This window comes from Ambystoma mexicanum, chromosome 1p, assembly GCF_040938575.1.
Source record: "Ambystoma mexicanum isolate Mex_15411 chromosome 1p, UKY_AmexF1_1, whole genome shotgun sequence".
NCBI classification, from domain to species: Eukaryota; Metazoa; Chordata; class Amphibia; order Caudata; family Ambystomatidae; genus Ambystoma; species Ambystoma mexicanum.
This window is the reverse complement of record NC_090921.1, coordinates 706,342,621-706,366,325: the sequence shown is the minus strand read 5'-3', so window position 1 is coordinate 706,366,325 and position 23,705 is coordinate 706,342,621. Positions and strand designations below refer to the sequence as shown.

Below are 23,705 nucleotides of genomic sequence, written 5' to 3'. Positions count from 1 at the left end.
AGAAGAGATTTTTCATAAAAAGCCAACCTGACCAGGGACATGCTTATTTAACAAAGAGAGCATGACTAGCCAGCATGATATATATTGGGGTACGGTGTGGATTGACAAGGAGACACATCCCTTGAGCTATGCTAGTTTCCATATATCTCTGTGAATTCTAAATAGTGACCCAATCCCTAAACCCTTTTTTCACAGTACTGGTGGTGTTTCCCCTCTGACATCAGAACACATCACCAGCATCCCTTTAAAGGCACTTACATAACAAAGGCGATCACCACTCTCACAACCGCACACACTAAACACACACTCCTGTCACTTTGAGGCCAAAAAGAGAAAAGGTCTTGTGGTGGAGTTAAGGTGTGTGCAGTTCCAATGCCTCCTGGTGCTAGTTAAAGTTATCAGACTCCAGGGTGAGCCTATATCTGTTTCAGGAGTTGAGGAATCTATGGGAGGAGAGTGGCGATCATTAGGTCAGAAGGAACACTACTAAAGGTAAGTACATTGTTATTCTGTTTTCATACCCATTTCCCTTTTTCCCTTGCCACCTCCTCAAAACAAAACACAAAGAATAATATGTTGTTACCAGAGCATGTGAAGGAATTGGGAGATTTCCAGAAAGGTTGGTGCCTTGTGTTAGGCCTTACTTGGCATGCGAATGGATTTGGTTACACACAGAAGGATTCCCAAGGTCTGGTTACTCCTGCTTGTTCACAAAATCTTTTGGTGACTCTGAGAATGATCTGTAACTTATTCCCTGACTGTGTAATACTACCCTCAGTGTAACATACATGTTCCTGTGTGTCATGCCCCTGGCTGTGTCTCAGGGCTCTCAAAGTGTGTAATATCTCCCCAGAAACGTATGCATCTACCAATGGCACACACCTACTTCCATCGCATGCCTCATTCTCGCCTTCTGTACCCCTATGTGGCATGCTGCCCCCTGTGGCAGATACCTATCCTGTGTCTCGTGGCTCTTTTTATTATGTGCTTTCCCTGAAGTCACTTGCTTCGATCCGTGCCACTTGCCTTCTCCAGTTTCACATGTCTGCCTCATTCACGTCCGTTGCCCACCATTTGTCTCCCAACATGTCTAATGCCTCTCCCTACTGCACAGTCCTACCCTTGTATTACATTCATTCCTTGATCGCTTGGCTCTTCTACTGTCATATGCCTCTTCTGATGTCACATGCCCCCTTTCACACATGCCTCCTGTGTCACATGCCTTTCTTTGTGTCATCACCTCCTCAAGGTAAGAAGAATTCTATCCTTCTGCGCAAGAGGGCGGAGAACAGCACAGGCTCAGTGAATGCAGATATGGTGCAGCAAATTGTGAAGCATGACAGGGACATGGCCCACAACATCCAGGACCTACAGCACTTACAACTGATGGCCTCAGTCAGCCGGGAGCCTGGCAGCAGGCCTGTAATCTGGGAACCTCTGGTGCATGCACCTCTGCAGACGGCGGCCGCCACCACCAATGTGGCCATCGCACTTACCCACCAGCAGAGCCTCCAAGCCCATGTCTTCCTGCCTCCTTCCTCTCTGACCAGTCCACTGTCTCCTGACAGTGCTCTACTCACTCGCCAGGTCCGTAGATCCCAGCCCAGTCTAGCCGGTTCTAGACCCCCATCTGTTAGCTCTCCTTCAGGGGTCCCACCCCATCTGCAGACACCAGCACCTGGTTCCCCTTCCTCGCCAATGCTCCAGACTCAACCGCCATCAGAGAGCAGAGTGTGCAAGCAGAGCAATATAGGATTGCCGCTGCATGGCTCAGCTGGTTTGAGCCAACCGACCCAAAGAGGAGACCGACCAGCAATGGCAAAACCACCTTTGATGAGCTCCCAGCCCCAGCTATCAAAATCTCGAGGCACATCCTCCTCGACCTCCCTTCTCCAGCAGACAGTAGGTGTCTCCTCCAGTGGCGAGCGGAGCTCAGGCCACAGGACTGGGAGAACTCTGCATTACAGTTTGTCTCGTGCCTCTGGCTCCCACATCTCTCTGCTGATGCAGCAAGCCTCCAGCAGTCCCCAGCACCTGGTCAAACACAAAAGCATTCAAGGCCTACCCTTTGGAAGGCTCACTCAAGATGGCCGCCTGATGTCAGCATCTCAGCCATCGTTACCTAACAAAGTCGCCCAGCAGGCAGAAGGGTGTTCCTCACAGCAAGCAACAGAGTCATCAGGTGCCACCACCACTAAATCGACCCATTCTGTACCTGGAATATTGGCCAAGCCCCCCATGGGTATACCAGGACAACCGGCTTATTCTCTGCAGATGTCTTTGGCACCCATGGAGTCAACAAATATCAGCAACAAGTCTACCCCCTCCACTACTGGAATTTTGTGCCCAAGTGCTGTGCCCGGACTACTACCATATCCCCAACAGATGCCTTCAGGACAATCAGTTCTACCCAGCAGGCCTGCAAGCGCAGCTGCAACTCTGCAGTCTCCTGTGTCCACCCCCAGGCCTGCAGCCTCCTCCAGCTCCCGGAAGAGCTCTGTGGTTTTCAGCTCAGATTTGGAATCCGGGAAGCCCAAACTGCCATCCAACATGTGAGGCATGCAGGCACTGCCAGCTACCAATGGAAGGAATAGGGAATAATTAGCGACAGCTAAATAAGCGACTCATCCAAGCTCTGCCTTGAGACCTTACTGAGTGGAGTGTCATGGGGAGGCCGGTAGAACCTCAACAGTGCCACAAAGCAAATAACATGTGACAATGTTGGGATGCAAGACTGCTAGACCTACAGCCAGTAGGACACGCTGCGGCCATGCCAGCATGGCCAGGCCTTACCTGCAAATCTAGTCCATCTCTTTAAAGCTTTATTTGTTGCTATTTTGACACACAAATACATACACCACATACATCTTTTACGTCTTTTGGCGTTAGTCTACAAAGAAGCAATTGCTGTTCTGGCGAAATCTTCTACCTGCTAATGAGGCTGCGAACCAGGCACTGTCTGGAAGAGTTTGGTGTTCTGTGTGTTTCTTACCAACCTGGTGGTAACTGTGGGGAATGTACCGTGGTGCAGCCAGTTTAGAAGAACCTGTGCCACTGCCTTGAGTTTATCTGGGACTACATTGGGGGAGTGATGTCACTAACCTGGTGTGTTCTATAAGGGGGTATAAGGTCTGGGGTTTCTTTGGAGAGAATGTGTTAACGAAGCCTGTGTAAGCTACATGGAATATTCTCATCTACGAAACCGGTGGAGGTAAGGTCTGCTGGGATGTCCTTTGTACCATGTGGCACCTCTGTGAATACCCTGGCATGAACTGGTGGGAGACAAACGCAAAGATGGATTGAGGTGCTTGAGCCAACACTTCTCAAACACTGGGATTTTTTCTGGATAGCATCCCATTTCAAATGTTTTACCTTGTCTGTGCTTCTACAGAAGGGGAACATATGTAAATCAATTATTACCATTCAGTTATTGCCTAGTCCAAACTGCCAAAACATGTGCCCCCCTGCAAGAGGAAAGAAGCAACGTCAGACATGTTTGGGGTTCATGATAAACTGGCCATGTGCTGCAGGGAAACTTGATAAGTGCTGGCTGATGGTGGACTTAGCTGTCAGGCTACTTCCTAGACCAGAAAAGAAAGTCACCACATTGATCTGCATTGCTCACTGAAATGCATGAACCTGAGCTTATAGACTACTGTGGTTACCACTTTTGGTGCCCTTGCAGCATTACATCATTTTAGCTCGTCTGTGCAAGTATGCAAAGGGACCACCCTTGTGGAAATCAGTACAATGTACATGCTCCACCCTCTACTTACTGATTCAAAATACACCTACCTGTTCAGGCCAGGAACACATCAGGGTGTGTGTCTTATACCTACATAGTGGAGGTGGCATAGCACTTCAGGGTGGGTTGAATTGCAAATGGTTGGTCCCTGCTGTTATTACAGAGATTTGTTTAAAAAGGACAGCGTGCTGCTGCGAACGCACTCAATAACTAGTCACAGAGGTTTACAAGCATTGCGTCAGCCCTTTCCAAGCATAAAGATTGGTCCAAAGGCGGGGCTGATCTTTGTGGCCATTTTGAGATTTCCTGAAAGGTCGGGCCGGACATGTGGCCACCTTTGCCTTCCCCTCCCCCCCGGACACATTGTGTCGGGAATTAATTCCCTAAGTTTCTGGAGGCCTCTGGTTGGGTGAAGTTAATACTAAAGGCAAAATGAGTGACCGAGGATTTGGAGAGGACCCTGGTTTGGCCTTTTACCTCAAGCTCTTAATTGTGCCTGCTGTATTTGGCACAGATAGGCCCTTGTGAGACCACTGGCCACCGTAAGAATGTAGTGATTAGGTGAATGTCAGGGGCGAATGAGGTGTCTTTTAATGGATCTCCCCTCATTCCCTGGCTTACCTGCAGAATGTCACAAGACCGTTTACATCTATGGTCCATCCTTGTGTCTGAAAATCAGAAACCACACTATGCTCTCTAACTGCTCTTCAAGCGAGATCCTCAGCAGGCCTCCACCTGGTGCTCGAACCCCAGTTCAACAGGGCCAACCTTTTCACCATTGTGATCTTTTGTTAAAGAACCTGTATTGTTTTTATTAGGGACGAGAGATCAGTAGTTTGAGGATGCCCACTGCAGATATTTTTGTCAAGAAACAGGTGCGAGTTCCCGGAGGGCCAATGTAGCCTTTCATCCTTAACAGGATAACACGATGAGCACCATACATCTGGGTGAAACCATCATGTGTTAGCACCATTCGACAAGCCATTTTCCGTTGTTCGCTATATAAATGATCAATAGTGTCAATATTATTGGTAACTTTCGAGCCACTGTGCAATATGCAGAGACACTTTGTGCCTGTGGAGGGGTTATGGCTTGACTGTGTATTTATTTATTCATATTTATTTATTTATTGTTTGATTGCTTGATTGATATATTGATGTGTAAGGTGCTGCTTCAGAGTGCATGATGTGCAATTATGGCCTTCCTAAAGTGGGACATGAATTTGTGCCTGTGCCTCATCTTTTATCCCCACAACCAGCAGGGACGTTTTAACAATTTAAACTGGCACAAAAAGTCAGGTGCAAATCTGTGCTGTCACAGTATATGTGCCCAAAGAGTCGATTTGCTCCTCTGGTTGCTTTTTGCGCACTTTCCCAAAGCAGAATATTTCCCAAAATAACACACTCTGGACTTACAGCGGTTATTCACAGGGCTTAAAAGCAACGATACAAATATCTCTCATTAACAGGAGGTAAGGCAACGTGGCGTGATGTTTGAATATTTCTCTCCATGTAGAGCAGAGGCCTTCAACCTATGGCTCACTAGATATTTAGCACTATGACTCCCATGATCCCTCACCATTGATGACCAGGGTTGATGGGAGTTGTAGCCTAGCACTTCTGGAGAACCATAGGTTGTAGGCTCTGGGCGTAGGGCAACTATTCACCAGTTCTGATCCAAGCTGCCATCTTGGAATGTATCTTGAAGGTCAGCCCTTTGCACTCGTAGCAGTAAGTGACAGAGTGTAGGCAGGGCTATCTGCTGCCAGTCCCTACCGGCTTCCCTCTGTGGCTTCTTCATGCACACAATAATTAGCCAGAAATGTGGCCTGCAGGGGATTCTGGGAAGATTGTTCTTGAACAGTAGTGGGTTATTGAATACTGCAATTGCCTTGAAGGAGCGTAACATTCAAAGGCAGATTTTTCAAGTGTATGTGAAATGAGCACTGCAACCATGTATTGCTCCTGACCAACTGCATAGCACTGCAAAGCGATGAGGTTTTTTTTCATGCCTTTTATATTAGGTTTAACAGTAGTATTTTTTCTAGAATTGTAGCTTCATGCATATTTTATTAAATGTAAATAACTGCAGCCAAAAAAAGAGCAAACTTAATCGTTCATTGAACTTGTTATTGGTATTTTATTTTTGCAAACGATGGGTCCTGGGACAAAGGGAGTTGCATGGGAAGGAGAATTTGGTTTATTTGTCCGAAGAGGCTCTCTTGACATGGTCCCAGGGATGGACAGTAGCCGAAGAACTGCTGAAATCTGGTTTGCGTCCAGGCCAGCCTGCTCATCTTTTATCATTCTACAGTGCATAAAAGGATTACTGTTCATTTGGGCAATAATTCACATCATTAAAGTGGCAGGGGGTAATTTAGTTTGTGACGCACCCTATGTAAATGATTCATTGTTAATATTCAGTAACATAGCAAGACATGCCCCATCGTTTTGCTGTAGAACACAATGCTTGTTGAAGACATATGCAATAGCACCAAAGGGGGAAAGAAACATAACCAAACATTAGTGAAAGTGTTTAAAGGGGAAGTTCTCTCAAAAATGTTATGCTTTAAAAAGAATGTCCATAATAAAAAAATATATATTAAGATGTTTATTTACAAAATGTTCCAATGGAAAATATTCTGCAAAGGAGTCTCAAAGTCCAGTTTTTCAAGTTCTAAGAGGCATCAATTTTCTAAACAGTACCAGTTTCATGTGTATCTTTTATCTCTGCTCTCGCAACAGTAATCAAGTAAGAATCCCCTACTGGGCGCTTTTGCTTGCTGCTGCCAGAGAGCAGAGAACAGGTTCACTTTGCCAGTGAGGTCACATCCTGCTCTGGATAGCATCGCTCTGCCCTTGTGACAGTAATCCAGCAAGAATCCCCTACTGGGAGCTTTTGCTTGCTGCTGCCAGAGAGAAGAGAACAGGTTCACTTTGCCATTGAGGTCACATCCTGCTCTGGCTACCATTGCTCCCGAACTCTCCACGTTGCCAAGGCTTCATTGAGCAGGTGGTATAGTGCAGTCCTGCACAGGCTCAAGGTAGGTAATCTCTGCATTTTGCCACTCTTCTTCACACTTTCTGAACGCTCTGCTCACCCACTTCTCAGCATTTTGTCATCCGTTTCTGGTTTGCTTTTCCCCCTCTCGTCTCAGCACTTCCTGTGCTCTATACTTGCCCCCTTTCTTCTCAGCATTTTCGTCTATCCAATTACATTTTACGGAATAATTCATCTGTTTCCGAGCTTTTCTCATGTCTACCTTTAGTGCTTCTAGTGATGGTGGGTGAGGGAGTAGTGGGGAGGATGTCTCAACCCCACCCAATGATAATTTGTCATGATGTTGACCTCACACCGCCACACACATACACATACTTGCAGACACCCACACCTCTCACCCTTACACATGCTCGCTGACATCTGCACCTATCACTCTTACACATGCTCTCTGAGGTACCCGCAACTCTTGCTCTTTCAAACGCTTGAAAAAACCTACCCCGACTCCCAGCTGTCACCCTTAGGCTCACACAAATGCACATTACTGAATACACAGTTTTTCAATTATCCATCCTTCTGCACAGTACCTCTGCTTCTCCAACCACAACCAGGGTCCCGTGCACAGGAACTGCATGGTGCTACAACCAGAAAGGCACTAATAGTGTTCAAGTCAGGTGTCTGAGCGTGACGCTCCGGCCCTTCACGGTGGGTGCAGTGTTTACCAACAGCTAAGAGAAGAGCTTTTAGATTCTTTGTCCAGACTCGGAGGCAAAGGATTATGCTCAGTTCTACTCTTTACTTCTTGAGCAGCCAACAATAAAAGAAAACTCATTTAACATCAAACTAACAAATGAACTACAATATCCATGAAACGTATGCAAATTTGTAGTTTGTGTTCCATAGGCTTATCCATCCATGTGATCTCTCTAGTGCAATCACATTTCAAAAGTCCAAAATAAACTTCCCCAACGTCCTTCTTTCCTCCTCTTTCTTTGCTGCTCGTGCAGCTGCGATAAGTGAACTTTCCTTTATTGAGTGAGTGAATGTATGTGTTGTGATTGATGTATAGATAGAAGCGCAGTGCGGCAGCGAGCGCACAGCACAGAGACAGTTGGCAGAGCATATCCGCAGGTAGGGGTGCGACGGGGTGAAGGCTCCGGCATACAGAGACTTGCTAGGAGGCAGTGCCGCACGGAAGTTTGCGCCGGGCGCTTTGGGACCTCAGAGGTGCCGGCGCCATTGCAAAACTTCTGTGGGGACGGTGAGCGGACTGGAGTGATATCGTTTAACAGAGTTTGAAATATATAACGAAGCGCGGCTCCAATTATACACGAAAGAGAGGAAGACTCATATATCGTTACTGCACGCCATTTGCAGGAATAGAGCAGAGTGGCCACGGGCACTGCAGAAGGAACGGGCAGGTGCAGGGGAGCGCCGACTTGCACAGTCCCAGTAAAAAACTGCAAGTGGGCATAGAAATTGCTTGAAAACAGACAAGTAGCCCCAGGGAGGCAGTGAGGCTCTGTATATTGACAGGCACAGTCACAGATAATACTGTTGAAACTAAAACAGACCTGCCTATCTATAAATAAAAGGACCCGGCACAGGCTTTAACATGAGCAGGTACTCAGAGGAGGATTTGGAAGGTCCACATGTGAGTGGCATCAGAATGAGCCAGGCAGTACAAAATGTCCAGAGTGCCGGCAGGGGCCACATACATGAATAGAGGGACCTTATGGAAGACCGTGTGGCTTTCTCTCAGCGCATGGCAGAATTGAGGAGAGAAGCGTGCAGGGGCAAAGGGGAAAGTAAGAAGAAGACCTGCAGGGTTGGTAGCATCCAGACCCCGCCCCTGGGTTCGCCACGTAAGAACAAAGGTGGCAAAAGAAAGGCAAGGTCGAGGCCAGATATGACCAGGATAGATCAGAGGACACCTCTGAGGATGACTGCATGAGCAGCGAGGAGTCAGATGAGCAGAGCTCACAAGAATCGCAAGCCTCCTCATCGAGTGACAGCCAAGGGCCCAGGGGCAAGAGAGGCAAACCTCCGACTGAGGAGCCTCAGGGCGACGAATGTGACCCAGAGGCCTTAGTGCACCTCAGATCATCAGAGTGGGACCCCCAGAAAACATTATGTCTTACTTAAAAAGGTGACTCAGAGCCCCCCTGAGTAAGGAAGCAAGGAGAAAGATGAGAGCAGAATGCCCCGGACCCAGAGGGGGTAGCCGAGACACCCGAAATTGATGATAGTATGCTGACCTTCATGGGAAGGTACAGCAAGGACGTCAAGAAAGCATAGATCAATCATGGAGGTTGTGCCAGGATACATTACTGGACATGGTCAGCCCGATCATGAGAATATGGCAACTGGCAGAAGAGGCTGTGGTTAGGTCACCCTTCTGACAGGCATTTTTGACCTCAGAGAGATCAAGAGAGAGGAGTTTGACATATAGCACTCTACCAATAAGCAAAACATGTGATGACACTTTTGCATGTCATGATTTATGTTGCACCACAATGATAACTATATGTATTGGAACATGTATGATAACCTTTTTGTATATGTTTTTGCACCAATTTTTGTGTTGTACCAATTTATGTGTTGTATTATGTATGACAAATGAATAATGACAAAAGAAAAGTCAAATAGAAAAATTATAAATTAATTGTCAATAAGAAAGTGACAAAAAAAAGTTCACAAACTAAATAATAAATGTTTTGTGACTTTGATTTAGTACAGTGTTATTCTATCAGCATGACAATACCAGAAGGCACAGAGTCATCTATGTCAAGGTTGTCAATGGGCTAAGTAATGTGTGGCAGGACGCCCTACTGTTTCATAAACAGAAGAAAGAGGCTATTGATCTGGAGATCCTCTTTTGCGGGGCCGAAAGGGCCATATGTTTTCTGGGCAATGCAAATAGCTCCATAGCCGCAGAGCGAAGAAGATCTATGAATAGACTCTAAGCTGGGGGAACTGGAGTCATCGGAAACGGCTGCAGCAGCCGAGGGCAAACTATTCAGTGAGACATTCATCAAAGACATGGCGAAGTTTGCCAGCACATATGCCTCGATGGACAAGGCGCAGGCCTCCCTGAAGAAGATTTTTGGGAGAAAGATTTTTGACAAGGCTGGCAGAGGCAAGGGCCGCTCTGCCCGCCGGTACACCTATTACAGTTCCTCTGGTCATAGAGCGCACTGGAGAGAGCAGGAAGGCATATGGGCCAACCCTTTCTTCCCATCCAGGGGAAGAAGCAGAGGCTGGAGAGGGAATGGCAGATAGCAACAGCAGAATGGTGCAGGTGAGACAAAAGGGAGCGCTAGCAAGTGCGAGAAAAGCAGTGATCCCTCGTTGGTGGGGGTAGTAGCACTGCACATGCAAAGATGTTTAGAGCTATCCTCAGACTTCTGGGTTCTGCAGACAGTTCAAGGTTTTCTTTTGGAATTCTGGCAGGAACCATTACAGGAGTTCAAGAGTTCCCGCCCAAGCCGATAAAGTTCAACAGAGAAGACGAGCCACTACTAGACAGAGAGGTAGAACAGCTGAGACTAAAAAAGGCCATCAGCCCGGCCGTCGGGAACCAAGGGGGATTCTTAAGCAATTTGTTCCTAGTGAAGGGCAGACCAAAGGTCAGGCCAGTGATCAACCTCAGAGCACTGAATTCATTCTTGGTGTACAGGCACTTCAAGATGGAAGGAATTCACCTACTGAGGGGCATACTACAGAAGGGGGACTGGCTCGCCAGGATAGACCTCAGGGATGCCTACCTGATGGTCCCTATTCGTCAGAGTCAGAGGCGGCTGTTACAATTCCTCTGGAAGGGGCAGAGATGGGAATTTGCAAGTTTACCTTTCAGACTAGCCTCAGCCCGTTGGTGCTTTACCAAACTGATGAAACCGGTGTTGGGGCACCTCAGGGAACAGGTGATCAGACTGATTATCTACCTGAACAATATATGCATAATGTGCCAGGACAGGGAAATTATATTGGAACACGCCAGGATAACGACAGAATTGTTGCAACAGGTAGGTTTTCTGATCAGCTGGGAGAAATCAGAATTGGTCCTGTCCCAGTCGATGGAATTCTTGGGATTCATTCTGGAAACCGTGCAAAGCACGCTCAGCCTACTGTTAGAGAATGTGAACTCTATCAAGAGGGAGATAAGGATCATGATGAAAAGGGAAGGGATTTCCTTGAGAGAGTTAGCCAGACTGGTAGGCCGACTGTCATCCTTGATTGAAGCCATTTTTCCAGGCCCTCTACATTACAGACCATTACAACGTTTAAAGATAGATCATATCAGACAGGGACTATCCTATGAACAGAATGTCCCTATCTCACAGGAAGCGAGGACAGAGATAGAGTGGTGGTATGATCACATGGAAGCTTGGAATGTCAGGGCGATATTTGGATCCTCCCCAGACCTCGTAATAGAGTTGGATGCCAGCAGATGGGGCGGGGAGCCAAGTGCGGCGACCAAGCGACGGGGGGAGATGGTCAGAGGAGGAACTAGCCCTCCACATCAATTGCCTCGAACTGCTAGCAGGATCCTTCGCAGTTCGCTGCTGGACTCGAGAAGGGGTGAGATGCGCCATCATGCTCAAAATGGACAATGTCTCCACAGTCAGGTACATCAACCGACTAGGGGGGACGAGATCCAGAATGCTGGCGGAGATAGCCAAAAAGTTTTGGCATTTATGCCTCCAGAGAAGAGTCAGCGTAACGGCAGAACATTTGCCGGGAGAACAGAACCAGATAGCGGACTGGAACTTGAGGCACTGGAGGGACCCCAGCGATTGCCAGCAGGAGGAGTCCGTTTTCCAGGAGGTCATGCAAAGGAGGGGTTGGTGTCAGACGGACCTGTTCCCTTCAAGATTGGACAGGAAACTGTCCAAGTTTCCCAGCTGGAGCCAGACCCAGAAGCAGTAGAGTCAGACGCCTTTCTCCAGGCCTGGGGACCAGCGACAGAATATGCATTCCCGCCGTTCGCCATGATAGCACAAACTTTAGCGCAAGTCAGAAGACAGGGAGTGAGAGGGATTCTAGTGATCCCCGGTTTCAGAGGTCAGGCTTGGTTTCCAGACCTGCTGGAAATGTCTTACAGCATTTCAATTCTACTTCCACACAGACAAGACATTGAGCTGGGCCTGACAGGAGAGCGTCATCCGCTGGTTCAATCAGGGAATCTGAACCTGATAGCCTGGGCGATTTCAGGAGATCCTGGGCCAAGCCAAGCTTTCGGGAGCAGTTCAGGAATTCATCAGAGAATCATGGGCCCCGGGGACTAGGAATGCGTACAGAGTGGCATGACTTAAGTGGAGCAATTGGTGCATGGATAAGGAAGTACATCCCGTACGAACAGATGTGATTCACGTGGTGCATTTCTTTGGCCAGTCAAGCAGCACAGGCTAAGGAATATAGAACAATTAACAATTACAGATCGGCGATCTCGGCCGGTCATGATTATGTAGAGGGGAAACCTGTGAGAGAACACCCCTTGATTTGTAGATTACTGAAGGGAGTTAGATGTATGAGACCTCCGACTCCAAAATATTCTCGCCTCTGGGATGTGAGTGTGGTATTGAGAATGTTCGAATCATGGCCAGACAACAAACAACTATCTCAGAAAGCTCTTTGGGCAAAACTGACTACTTTACTGTGTTTAATTTCCTGTAAGAGGGTTTCAGAGGTCAGGGCGTTGGAGGTAGACAGAAAGTCTTGTTCACACACGGGGGTTACATTTTACATAGAGAAGAGGACAAAGACGGTATTAGGATAGTAGATTATGTAGCTTTTCCGGATCGACCCAAGGTGTGCCCGGTCAGGTGCCTGAGGGCTTACGAGACCATGGCAGAACAGGTCAGACGCATAGGGGAATCTCAACTGTTGATAACGGTGAAGAATCCATTCAAGGAGGTGGCGTCGGCCACGTTAGTAACATGGGTAAAATGGTACATGGGCTAAGCGGGCATTGACATGTGTCAATTTGGCACTCACTCGACTAATGGAGCCATGGCATCTACGGCCTTCGAGCTAGGAGCAAGCCTGGAGGACATTTTGAAAGGCGGCAGACCGGTCAAATGAAACAACTTTTAAGAATTGTTATTTTAGACCAGTAGATCAGGTGGCTTTGTTGGTGGTACGTAAGCTTTAAACTAGCATATATCAGAGCCTCCAAGTCTTAACATAGAATACAGATTTTCAACACATTTGTTATAGAAAGTCATGATTCTATTAAAGACTCAGAGGTGAAGGATTATTCCACCTGTTCAACCGCTAGATAGTGGTATGACTGATAACATGATGTTTATCAATGTATTGTTGATGTTAATGAAAATGTCACTTATACTATGCGATTGTCCACCCATCCTGAAAGAGACATTTCATTGCTCTTATATATGTTTTACAGGTGCAGAGTCTAAACCAGTGGCTTAATGAGGAGTGATCAATAATGTTGGGAGGTTCAGGCGTTTACCGGTTGGGGCGCAAGTTTCAGTTGTTGACCAGCTTCAGAAAGAGGAGGAAAGAAGGAAGTTGGGGACATTTATTGTGGACTTTTGAAATCTGATTGGACTGGAGAGATCACGTGGATGGATAAGCCGTGGAACACAAACTACACATTTGCATATGTTTCATGGATCGTAGTTCATTTGTTAGTTTGATGTAAATTAGTTTTTTATTGTTGGCTGCTCGAGAAGTAAAGAGTAGAACTGAGCATAATCCTTTGCCTCCGAGTCTTTAATAGAATCATGACTTTCTATAACAAATGTGTTGAAAATCTGTATTTTTCTGATATTGGAGCCATTGTTGTGGCCTTAGATAACGTTGTTGCGATAAACGACTCGGAGCACAGGGTGTCTGTTACTTCCCTTTATTCACAGATACATCAAACTGCAACTCTCTTCCTTCGCACCCTCCCTTTCTTCCCTCCTCCTACACCTTCCCAGACTCACGTGGTTGGTCCTTAGCAGGACTTCACGCTTTCATGCCCCACAACAGCCATTTTTCTTGGTATCAAGGAAAAGTCATCCCAATTGTGGCATTGGCGCTGGTATCCTTTTGAAAACTGGCTCATATTCTTTAGACCTACTTTATACATATTTACGAATACTTGTGTTTGCCTACTGAATGCAGGCAGTGCTAAAGGACATTTTGAGCACACCGTTAGTGAGGATTAGTGTCAATGAAAACTCTCTCTGCATATATATTTGGGTCCAATGGGGGGAAAAGCAGAGATAGAAAAAAGTGTTGAGAAGAGAGGGGGAAAGCAGAGAGAGTGAAAGTGCTATGAAGAGAGGGGGAAATACAGAATATGCTGAGAAGAAAGTGGGCAAGTACAGAGGGCAGGAAGCTCTGAGATGAGAGGGGGAAAAGCAAACCAGAAACGGATGACAAAATGCTGAGAAGGGGGTGAGCAGAGCGTTCAGAAAGTATGAAGAAGAGTGGGAAAAAGCAGAGATTACCTACCTTGAGCATGCCCAGGACTAAACTATGCCACCTGTTCGCTGAAGCATTGGCAACGTGGAGAGTTCGGGAGAAATGGTAGCCATAGGAGGATGTGACCTCACTCACAAAGAGAACCTGTTATCTTCTCTTTGGCGGCAACAAGCAAAAGCTTTCAGTAGGGGGTTCTTGCTTGAATACTGCCGCAAGAGCAGAGTTAAAAAAATGTATGAAACTGCCACTGTTTAGAAAACAGATACCTCAGAGTCCTTGAAAAACTGGATTTTGAGGCTCATTTGCAGAATATTTCCCAAAGGAAACCCTTTGTAAAAAATATCTTAATATATATGTTTTAATATGCACAATCTTTTTAAAGCATAACATTTTTGAGAGAACTTCTCTTTTAAGTTCTTCCAATGTTTACTAACTAATTGAAATTACGCTCCCAAAAAGCATTGCTAGGTCATTAGTAGAGAGACCTAGGTCCCGTCAGACAGGCTTGTAGATCCGAAAGCCAGTAGGATCGTGCCAGAGTTAAATACATGCAGGGTCTCTACAATAGCCTGTGCGCCAGCTCTTTCAGGCTGTTTAGAGGTAGGCAGAACTAATTTGATTCACTCCTTTTTAGCTCTTCTCGTCTGCAGTGAACTATCGTGCCCTAATTGTAGTCCATCTCCCATAGACTGCAGGACTTCACCCTAGAATTTGAAGAAGAATAAAGGTGTAAACGCAGTAGTGTGTGGTTTTGCCTAGTATGTACCGGCACATAAAATACCTGAAATGTGTGTGTCCAAAGGCGTATTTGGGTAGTCCGATTTTCTTCTGTCAAATTACTGAAAGGACGCTAAGGGGGCCAAAATGTTACATTGAAAACATGGCAAATACGTCACATTGAGGATCCCCACTTAGGGCAATTGACAACTGTGAATGTTGAACGTCTTTGAAGTAGGTCTTTCTTTGGGATAATAAAGTCACATTTTAAGTGACACTGACTGCCTTTCATTTGACAATATTGTCTGCTTTGTTGCATATTGAACATTTTCATAACCGTAGCTTCTGCTTTGCTATTCATTCCTGAATCAAATATTTTGATAAAGGGAGTCGGCAATGTGTGTAGTTGATTACAGTGCCAGAATGCCCTTGGACAAGGCTCTCAACCTTAACTCTGGGCTCCATTGAGAAGATATTTCTGGATGCTGGGCCTAGTATTACAATCCAAACCCTTAGAGATTCCGGTTCACCACTCACCGCTGCATCCTCTGCGCCGCGGCCTTACTTGTCCCAGGTTGAGTAAGCACTCATATTTCAGAATACGCCTTCAGAGACTCCTTTAGGTTTGCTGCTCTTGCAAATAGCGACACAACAATCAAACTGTATTTTTCTCTGCCACTGGGCAAGGGCATGTTATGAGACTGGTGCCAATTTGGAGGCACTGCTGAGATCATAGACATCTCCAGATCACAAGGGACCTTTTAGCCTCTTCTGTTATTTTTTTATGCAGCAGCAATGTCAGAAAAAATAAACCGGTCTTCTGTGTCTTTTCCTCTGAATCCCTTTCTGATCTCAGTCTGGATCCCCTTTTATAGTTTTAATTAGTGTTTTGTGTAAATATTTTGATTGTCAGCAGCCACGTATTGGTGTCCATCACATAATGTAGTGATAGGTTGCATACATTCTGAGGACAACTCAATTTTATTATGTTGTAAATGGACATTTCCTCTGCAGTGAGCACAGACATTTCTATTTGTATTTATTTTAAGTAATGAGATCATAAATGCCCACACTATGTGCTCAAGGATACTTTGCAATTGGGGGGAGTAGAAACAGAAAGAGTCAAGGGTGAGAGATGATGAAGAACCAGGATGTTCCTTAAAACTTTACTGCTTCTACCTACACGTAGTGTGAACATCTAACCTCCCAATGTCTCTTCGGTCAATGTTTCTATTCACTCACCTCCATGCACTGTAAAGTTCAGTTGTATCAAACCTGAAAGGCTTCAAATTGCCTTAACCCTGTGATCTTTCAAGAAGCCTCTCAAATCTCCTTTATTAATACCCTTGGTGTGATATTTAGTTCAGCAGGTTGGGCAATATCTCCATGTTTAAGACTTGCTCAGGACTGGCTGACCTTCGGAGGAAACCCATTTTCTTTATCTGACCATACACGTAGGTCTTTCCTTGCATTATGGTGTCATTGTGGCCTGATTTACCGTTCCTCCACTTGTACCTCTGGTCCTGAGCCATAAACATTGGCCAACAGAGTGATTTCTTGACTATCTCGCCCACTTCTACTTACGGATCTTGTAAAAAGTCACCTGCCATTTTTTCCACGCCCACAAACTCTGAGCTTACAGGCCAGCTGTGACACCTAAAATTCTGATTTACCAAACTTTCAAGTATTTCCTAGACTTTCCACCTTGGTTTTCGTTCTCATGATACTGGGCCTCATTACGAGTCCGGCGGTAACCGTGCTGGAAATTCCGGCAGGTTACTGCCAGACTTGTATTACCATTCCGCCTCTGTGATTGCCAGAATCACCAGGGCATTACAACCCCGGTGACCCGGTAATTCCGGAGGCGGAATTCTTTTAATCTCCATTCCCATGGAGTCTCATAGGATTCCATGGGAATGGCGAAGTGGAAACACCGGCACCATGCTGTAATGGTGCTGGTGTTTCCATGTCCGCCTGCAGGCGGGTGGTGTTAAACTCGCCAGGTCAGACCTGGTGGGAGTGATACCTCCCGCCTGCAGGACTCTTAATCAGCCGGTCCAGAAAGAACGGTGGTGGCGGATTTACCACCCCTGTTCTTTCCAGACCGGCTGACTCGTAATGAGACCCATTGTTGACCGTACACTTCTAAAAGTCAGCAGCATTTCACAGGGAGAAGACGTCCATTGTTGACTAGATTAGCTCCAAAGTGTCCAGTCTCCCTTATGTTTTTTCAAGCCTTGCTCCACTCATGCACATTTCTCAGCCACATTTCTCAGCCATGAACTCTGTTTTCACTGCCAGTGCGTTTATGGCCTGTACTAAGCCATCTGTCGTGGAATTGCGGTCTCAATGTAGGAAGCTCTAGAGGTCAGTGTACCTTTCTCCTCTGTCGATATCTACGACTGACCAGAAACCATCTCCTTGAAGGTGCTCCATTGTGTATGGCACAGGCTTAATAGAGGATTCTGTGTTGCCCCATACCTTCTCCTGTCATTTTCAGCATGCTGGCTCTATGTGTAATAGATCTTGCTAAATGTAAGTAGATAGCTTGTCCTATTGGAAAATTCAGATCACACCAAAAATAGATATTCAGCAGTGCCTCCTTTGGGTCTGAACTCTTGTGTAAGAGATCTGAGTTCTGTTAGTGGGAAGTGTGGATTTGTAGAGCAATCATAGGTCCATCATGCAGCCCTCATTGTATGGATGCCCTGGCCAGCCTCTGCGCCCAATCAAAGTTCTCTTTCAGCCAGCACACTCCTCATTACTAGTGCACCATCCTTCTATATTCTGACCTTACTTGGGTGTCCCATAATATTGTTCATGACTATGGCTTGTTACAGAGTTCTAAGAGCAGGTTCTTCCCTTTCCCCCAATCACTGTAGATCTGCTTCTGCACTACCTTGCCCCACCCATCTACCTCCAACTGAGAGCCCTATGAAAGGCTGCCCTAGCACCCGTGCCATACTTTTCTTGTTGTTGGGTGTGTAGGAGCTCAGCCTGCTGGGAGCACTCAGGCAGACCTATGGTTTTGTCCAGTTACTTTCAGCTGCTGCTGAATCTCCGGAAAGACACACCTAGCGTTGGCCTGGGTTAAACCCACCTTCACCTGAACAACTTTATTTTAGGTTAGTAGTAATGCTGTACTTTTCTGGATGCTCCATCTCAGAGGTAGATTGAGATTTCCTAACAGGCAATTGTCTCTGAAAGACCCATTCACATGACCTATGACTGGATCTCCTCCCTCCCTGAAGCCTTTCAAAGACGAGCCTTCCTGTCATGTGACTGGCTCACTGGCTCTTCCCCATCCCTACATGCTCCAAGCTGACTCATAAGTATCACACATTACCCTACTATTAGTGCTTATTATTTTATAAGTGTGTTCCATGTATCAGATTGTCAGACAATATCCTGAAGCCATATGCAGTGCCGCTAGGAGCCAATGATTGTTGTACTGAAAGGCCTATTTTGCAGAATAACCTATGGAAATGTTGATGTTTGCAAGGGATGTGGGGGGGACAAAGGACAGTTTGAAAAGCTCATCACAAGTGGGGCCATATGTAACCACACAATACCCATTGACCCTCCAAGTGGCCTGAATTCCCACTTTCAATTGTGCCTTTGCTTCCTGCACTCTGGCTTTGGTAACCCTTCAATACACGAGCTGTCTCTCTGCTGCCAACTGACCTGAGAATAATTGAGGAGAAAAAAGAGAAACATAGGGGTTGGTGTAAATAAATTACGTGTGCTGTTCCTCAAACAGGGCATTTTATTGATGTGATGTGAGGTGACCACAGGTCTCCTAGCATAGCAAGCTAACATGTTTCAGTTTCTCTCCCCAGGAACTGGATGTGTGGCCTGCATGTTACTGTGAGGGGTCAGAATTGAAAGCCAGGCACAAAGCTGTCAAGTGTTTGGTTAAAGACTTGTATTCAACTGAAATGGGTTGGTAAGGTGCCTCTCTGACCCTATTCTAAAGAGGAGTAAAAAAAAAACTAAGAATCTGTCTTTGTCAAGATGTCATAAATCAAAAAGATTTCCTTGTTTCCAAAACAATCTATCATGACCCTCTCACTAAAAAAAATAATAAGGTGATAAGGGAAATGCATTTAACCTGGACTTTGCGAAAGTGGTCTTAAATAAAAATATAATATCTCCAACGTAAATGTTCCCCAAATTGGAAAATATCTTATTTCTACAGGGGGATTCCCTTCCCCTGGATTCTTCACTGGTATCACAAATGTCTCTGGGTCTAACAGTTTCTTTGTGTCTTTCTTGGCCCACAACTATCCTGTTAGACAAACACTGCTCAGCCTTGTAAATTCCTCTTTAACAAAAAGTTCCTTTTTGTAGCGCAAGATCCTTCCTTGTTTAACAAACACTGTTCGTGCTTAATATTCTTTGTAGGTTTGCAATTTGCCTGGTATATTCCCCTGCCAGGACTCTTCATGCACTTTCAGTTGCCTGGTGTACTCTCCTGCCAGGACTTCTCTCACACTCACAATTGTCTGCTGTACTCCACTGCCAGGACTTCTCGTGTTCACAATTGCCTGGTATACTCCCCAGCCAGGACCTCTATTGTAGTGACTTGTATTCAGAGCCGCCTGGTGTATGCTTGCCAGGAATGTTCTTATCTTTCAGTCTCTCTTTATCCCCAAGTAGCAAATACCTTTCTGGTTGGCTTGGTATATGTACTTGGCAAACAATCTTATTACTTTACTTTTAGTAGTTTCACAATGTTGACAATCGTCTACCTTTTAGAATCATAAACATTCTTCTTGTCATTTCACTTTCTGTAACTTCACAATTTCACTTTGGAGTGGCTGCCGAAATGCAATAGGGTCCTCATTCTGCTCTGGCAGACTCATCGGTTCTCTGGAGCGTTTAGGGTGTGCTCGGTACTTAGGTGGTTGTGGGAATTGAAGTCCATTAATGGTTTCTGATTCATAATAGTTGGAGGATCTTTCGCAAAGATGTCACATGGAAGATCAGTTCTATTTGAAGGAGAACTAACATGACAATAAGCCATTAGGGTATTGGGCAACATGGAGTCTCCCTCATAGGAAAGTGGGGGATACCGCGCCTCATCCAATGAAGCCATGACATCTCCCTGATGGCCTACTCCTCCCATGTGATCCTCCCTCACGTAGCCAACCCCAGGGTCAGGATCGGGTAGCGGCTGCTGTACCCTGCCCACATGGGAGGAGGATACTGCTGGGGAATCCGTGATGACTTCACTGGATTCATCACATTACCAATAGATCACTGCCTTGAGCCCATTGGGCAGTCCTATCATGTTTCAACCTGGGACATATAAGTTCCTTTCACACACACAGACACACATGCATACAGTCTTTCTGTGTTATGGCACCACTTACTGAATAGATACAAACACCAAAATCGTGCTTCCTAATTCATCTCTGACTGCAAAACCCTGCAGCTGGGGTCTCCTGAAAACAGGGTGACCTTTTACTCTAAATACCCCTCTGTCTGTTTAAGATTTACAGACAAAATTGCAGTTAGAGCAAAAGAGCAATTCATACTGCCTTGGTATGGGCCATGCTGTAAAGAAGGGTAAGAAAGATTTAGTATCTTAATCCAGTAAAGATAACATAACAAAAATAAGGCAGAAAATGGACAAACCTGATAGTGTGAAAGCTGAGCCTGTATCCTATTAACGGTATGAAATACTCTAAATTGATCCCTCTTGGTTCGCAGGTATTTTGACCAAACAGAAATAACAATTCCAGAACTTGGAGGAGAAAATAACAAAGAGGAAGGTTAGTAAGGACCTACCCGGACGGAACAAGGATGCTCTAACGGCTCTATAGCATGTACCGGAACACAGCAAAGAGTCTATCCAGGGTGCTCCTTTCCGCTTATGTTGATTGTCCGCCAAAGTCAAGAAAAGAAGTAAAACAACAGAATGCAATCCGACACCCAAAGAAATCCACAACAATCCAGAATACACAGTCCGAGGTCAGTTCAAGGAAGGAATCAAACGCAGAGACAAGGGAATCCACAACAATCCAATAATGAGGTCCGAGTTCAGTTCAAGGAAAAAAGCGCCCGTAATGCAACCGGAGTGACTGGCAGAATCACTAAGGCAGAATGGAATAGCCCAACTCCGGTTAAGAACACCAAAAAAAGAACCAGGTAAGTAAATCCACTGAGGGTTTTTGAGAGGTCTCTGAGGGAGGAAGGAACGGGAAGACAGTAAGACAGGATGGAATCTGCTTACCGTTGCACAAAACGTTCCAAAAGGAAACGAGCTAAGAGCAAGTTGTGTAACAACTTTAATCAGAAGCGCCATAATGCCCGAAACCCAATGTCATTACGGCACTCCTTCGCGTCGGGGTAATCAAGGCAACGAACGACTTACCCGACGTGAGCAGGATCACCTGTAATCGTGAAGCTGCCATAGGCACCACAGGATCTGCCAACCTTGTAGCAGTGGTAGTGGGCGTTGAAGCCCCCCCCCCGCCAAGCCTGCCCACTCTCGCGTGGCGAACCGTGACATCCTGAGACTAGGAGGCTGACTATTGTTTTCTTTCACAACACCGGTCGTCAGAAGTGACACAGCAGAGACTCTTCTAGTCACCACAGTTTCTGGGAATGGAGCCGGCCGAAGAGGACAACCAACTAAACTACCAGAGATTGGGCGTATTGAGCCAATCTATTAAACCACCATGGTTTGAAATGGAAAAAGGCCTTCAGAGAGGCTTAAAAGGGCAGCTGACTCCCATGAGTCATTACAGGCTCCATATCAGAAATGCAGCCAGACTGCCTGAGAAAGGGGGCGGGGCTTACAAGCCCTTACAAAGCCTCCCCAGCCTTTCCCATGACACACCTCCTGGAAAACCAGCAAACGATCAGACAGGGTAAATATCCAATCCTGGGAGAGGTGGGGTATTTAAGTAATGGTTTAGTGTGGGTTAGTTAGGTGAGACCAGGAGACAGAGGAGGACGTCTGAGAGACCAGCAGAGGAGAGTGTGACAGGAGTGCAGAAGCTCCCGGAGAGCGGGGTCTGTGGTATATTTGTGCATGGAAGAAAGGAGTGAGTGGAGTAGGAGTAGCGTAGTAGTGGTAGTTGTAGGTGGTGTTCATAGTAGTGATAGTAGAGAGGAGAGGGGGGAGCAACAGTAGTAAACGAAGGTTAGTGGTGGGGGTAGAGAAGTGGTGGTAGCAGTGGAGGAGTGGTAGGGGCACAGAGGTGGCATACGAGGAAGGATGGTGGAGAGCATAATAACTAAGGTAGTGAGAGGTAGTGACAGTGAAGGAATTGAGAAGCAGGTGGAGAGGATGAAGGTTGGAAGGCAGAGTGTGTGACACGAGGGTCAACGGAGTGGTGGGAGGGAAACAGCTTGGGCTCCAGTGTAGAAGAGGGCCAGGAGATATTGTATGTGTGAGAATGAGAAAGAGTGATGCCGGGCGGAAGAAGGCACCATCCATAATTCCCTATGAACACTAAGCAGGGCTAGGAGAGGTAGAGTTAGAAGACCCCTGAAGAATTAGGTAGCCAATGCCTTAAGGAAGCTACACTTAGTCTTAAAAAGAACAAGAGACAGTAGGGTTAGGGAGGTGGGAAAGACGGGAAGTTGAGAGAGAGGGACGGTTTAGCGGCAAGCCCCTGCCCCACATAAGAACCGGGCAAACCCTAAAGATCCCTTTTTAGGAACCTACAGCTATTCCAACTACTGTATCAAGTTCAATAAACACCACTGGACTATCAGACAACGCGAGCGTGGTTATTTGTGGCCGACATCCTATCACAGTATTCAATAATGGCTGACCCACTACATGGTATTGAACTAAAGGAAAAAAATATATGCCACAAAGAGGGTTCTTTATAGCATCAGCATACGACTTATATCCGCCGAGGTCCACTGACCTATTGGAGAATATTGAGATTTCCTGAGTGGCCAGTGCTTCTGAAAGGCGGGCATGGAGAGGACCTGCTAGCCTGATATTGTTCCAGCGTCATTGCTTTTTTGGTGTTGCCAGACTATTTGGAAATCTCCTCAGATCCCCCTCAACAGCAGTCCATGCTCCGTCTGTGCATGAAGAGAAAGGTGGGCAAAGCTGCACCCTATTGCCAATGATACAGCTTGCAAAAGGCATTAAACTCAAGCTAGAGTCCTCTTCGGAACTTTTGGTCACTTTGTCTGGTTCCGATTGTGCAAGACAACAGGGGCACTCGCGTCATCAAAAGGAGGAAGTCAGGTATGTGAAACAAGACCGAGTGCCTTATGATGGCATCTCACACTTAAGGCTCAGTGGCAATAAAGGAAGTCAAAATTGCACAATACCATGACCCAAAAGCAGGAGGCCCCAGAACCTGTACAGGACACATACAAGGACTAATGGCCATAAGGTGCAACAGGAAACAGAGCATTTCACTACTTTTTCAGGAGCAAACACTTTCTTGTGGAGCACTATGGTCGGACAGGAAGTGTGCTTTTGGGGTAACTCCTGTCATGATCCACCACACAATGGGATTTACTTAAACCATAAGGCCCCCGTCAAGATCCCATGCAAAAGCGTGCATATCATTTGTATTTCTGTGTGCTGGCATTGGACATTTTCATAGGCTGTCCTTGCCCTCACTGAGGAACATGCCCAAGAACGCTAGACTTGGTGTAAGATTGAAGAAACCCCCCTGGAAGACGAGGGACCAAAAGCAGTAATGACGCCATACCCCGAATGCAGTTGTCCCAAGATAAGTGCAGGTCCATGGCAGTGAATTTCATTAATAAAGCAGAGAAATGCAGGGAATACTGTTCCATAATCCCAGCAGGTGCAGCATTGAGG

General features: G+C 46.2%; 1 protein-coding gene across 2 annotated transcripts in view; it reads left to right on the top strand.

Moving 5' to 3' along the window:
• The window catches only part of HCN3 (hyperpolarization activated cyclic nucleotide gated potassium channel 3), a 560,500-nt gene extending 546,432 nt beyond the window's left edge, over positions 1 to 14,068 (top strand). Inside the window, exon 8 of one of the 2 annotated variants that reach the window (XM_069650083.1) lies at positions 13,152 to 14,068. In XM_069650083.1, the coding sequence (XP_069506184.1) occupies positions 13,152 to 13,177 (26 nt within the window). In that variant the 3' untranslated portion in view covers positions 13,178 to 14,068. Of the gene's footprint in view, positions 1 to 1,249; positions 6,320 to 13,151 lie in introns of those variants that run through there. The other variant, XM_069650079.1, reaches the window with a different exon arrangement.
• The last annotated feature ends 9,637 nt before the right edge of the window (positions 14,069 to 23,705 follow it).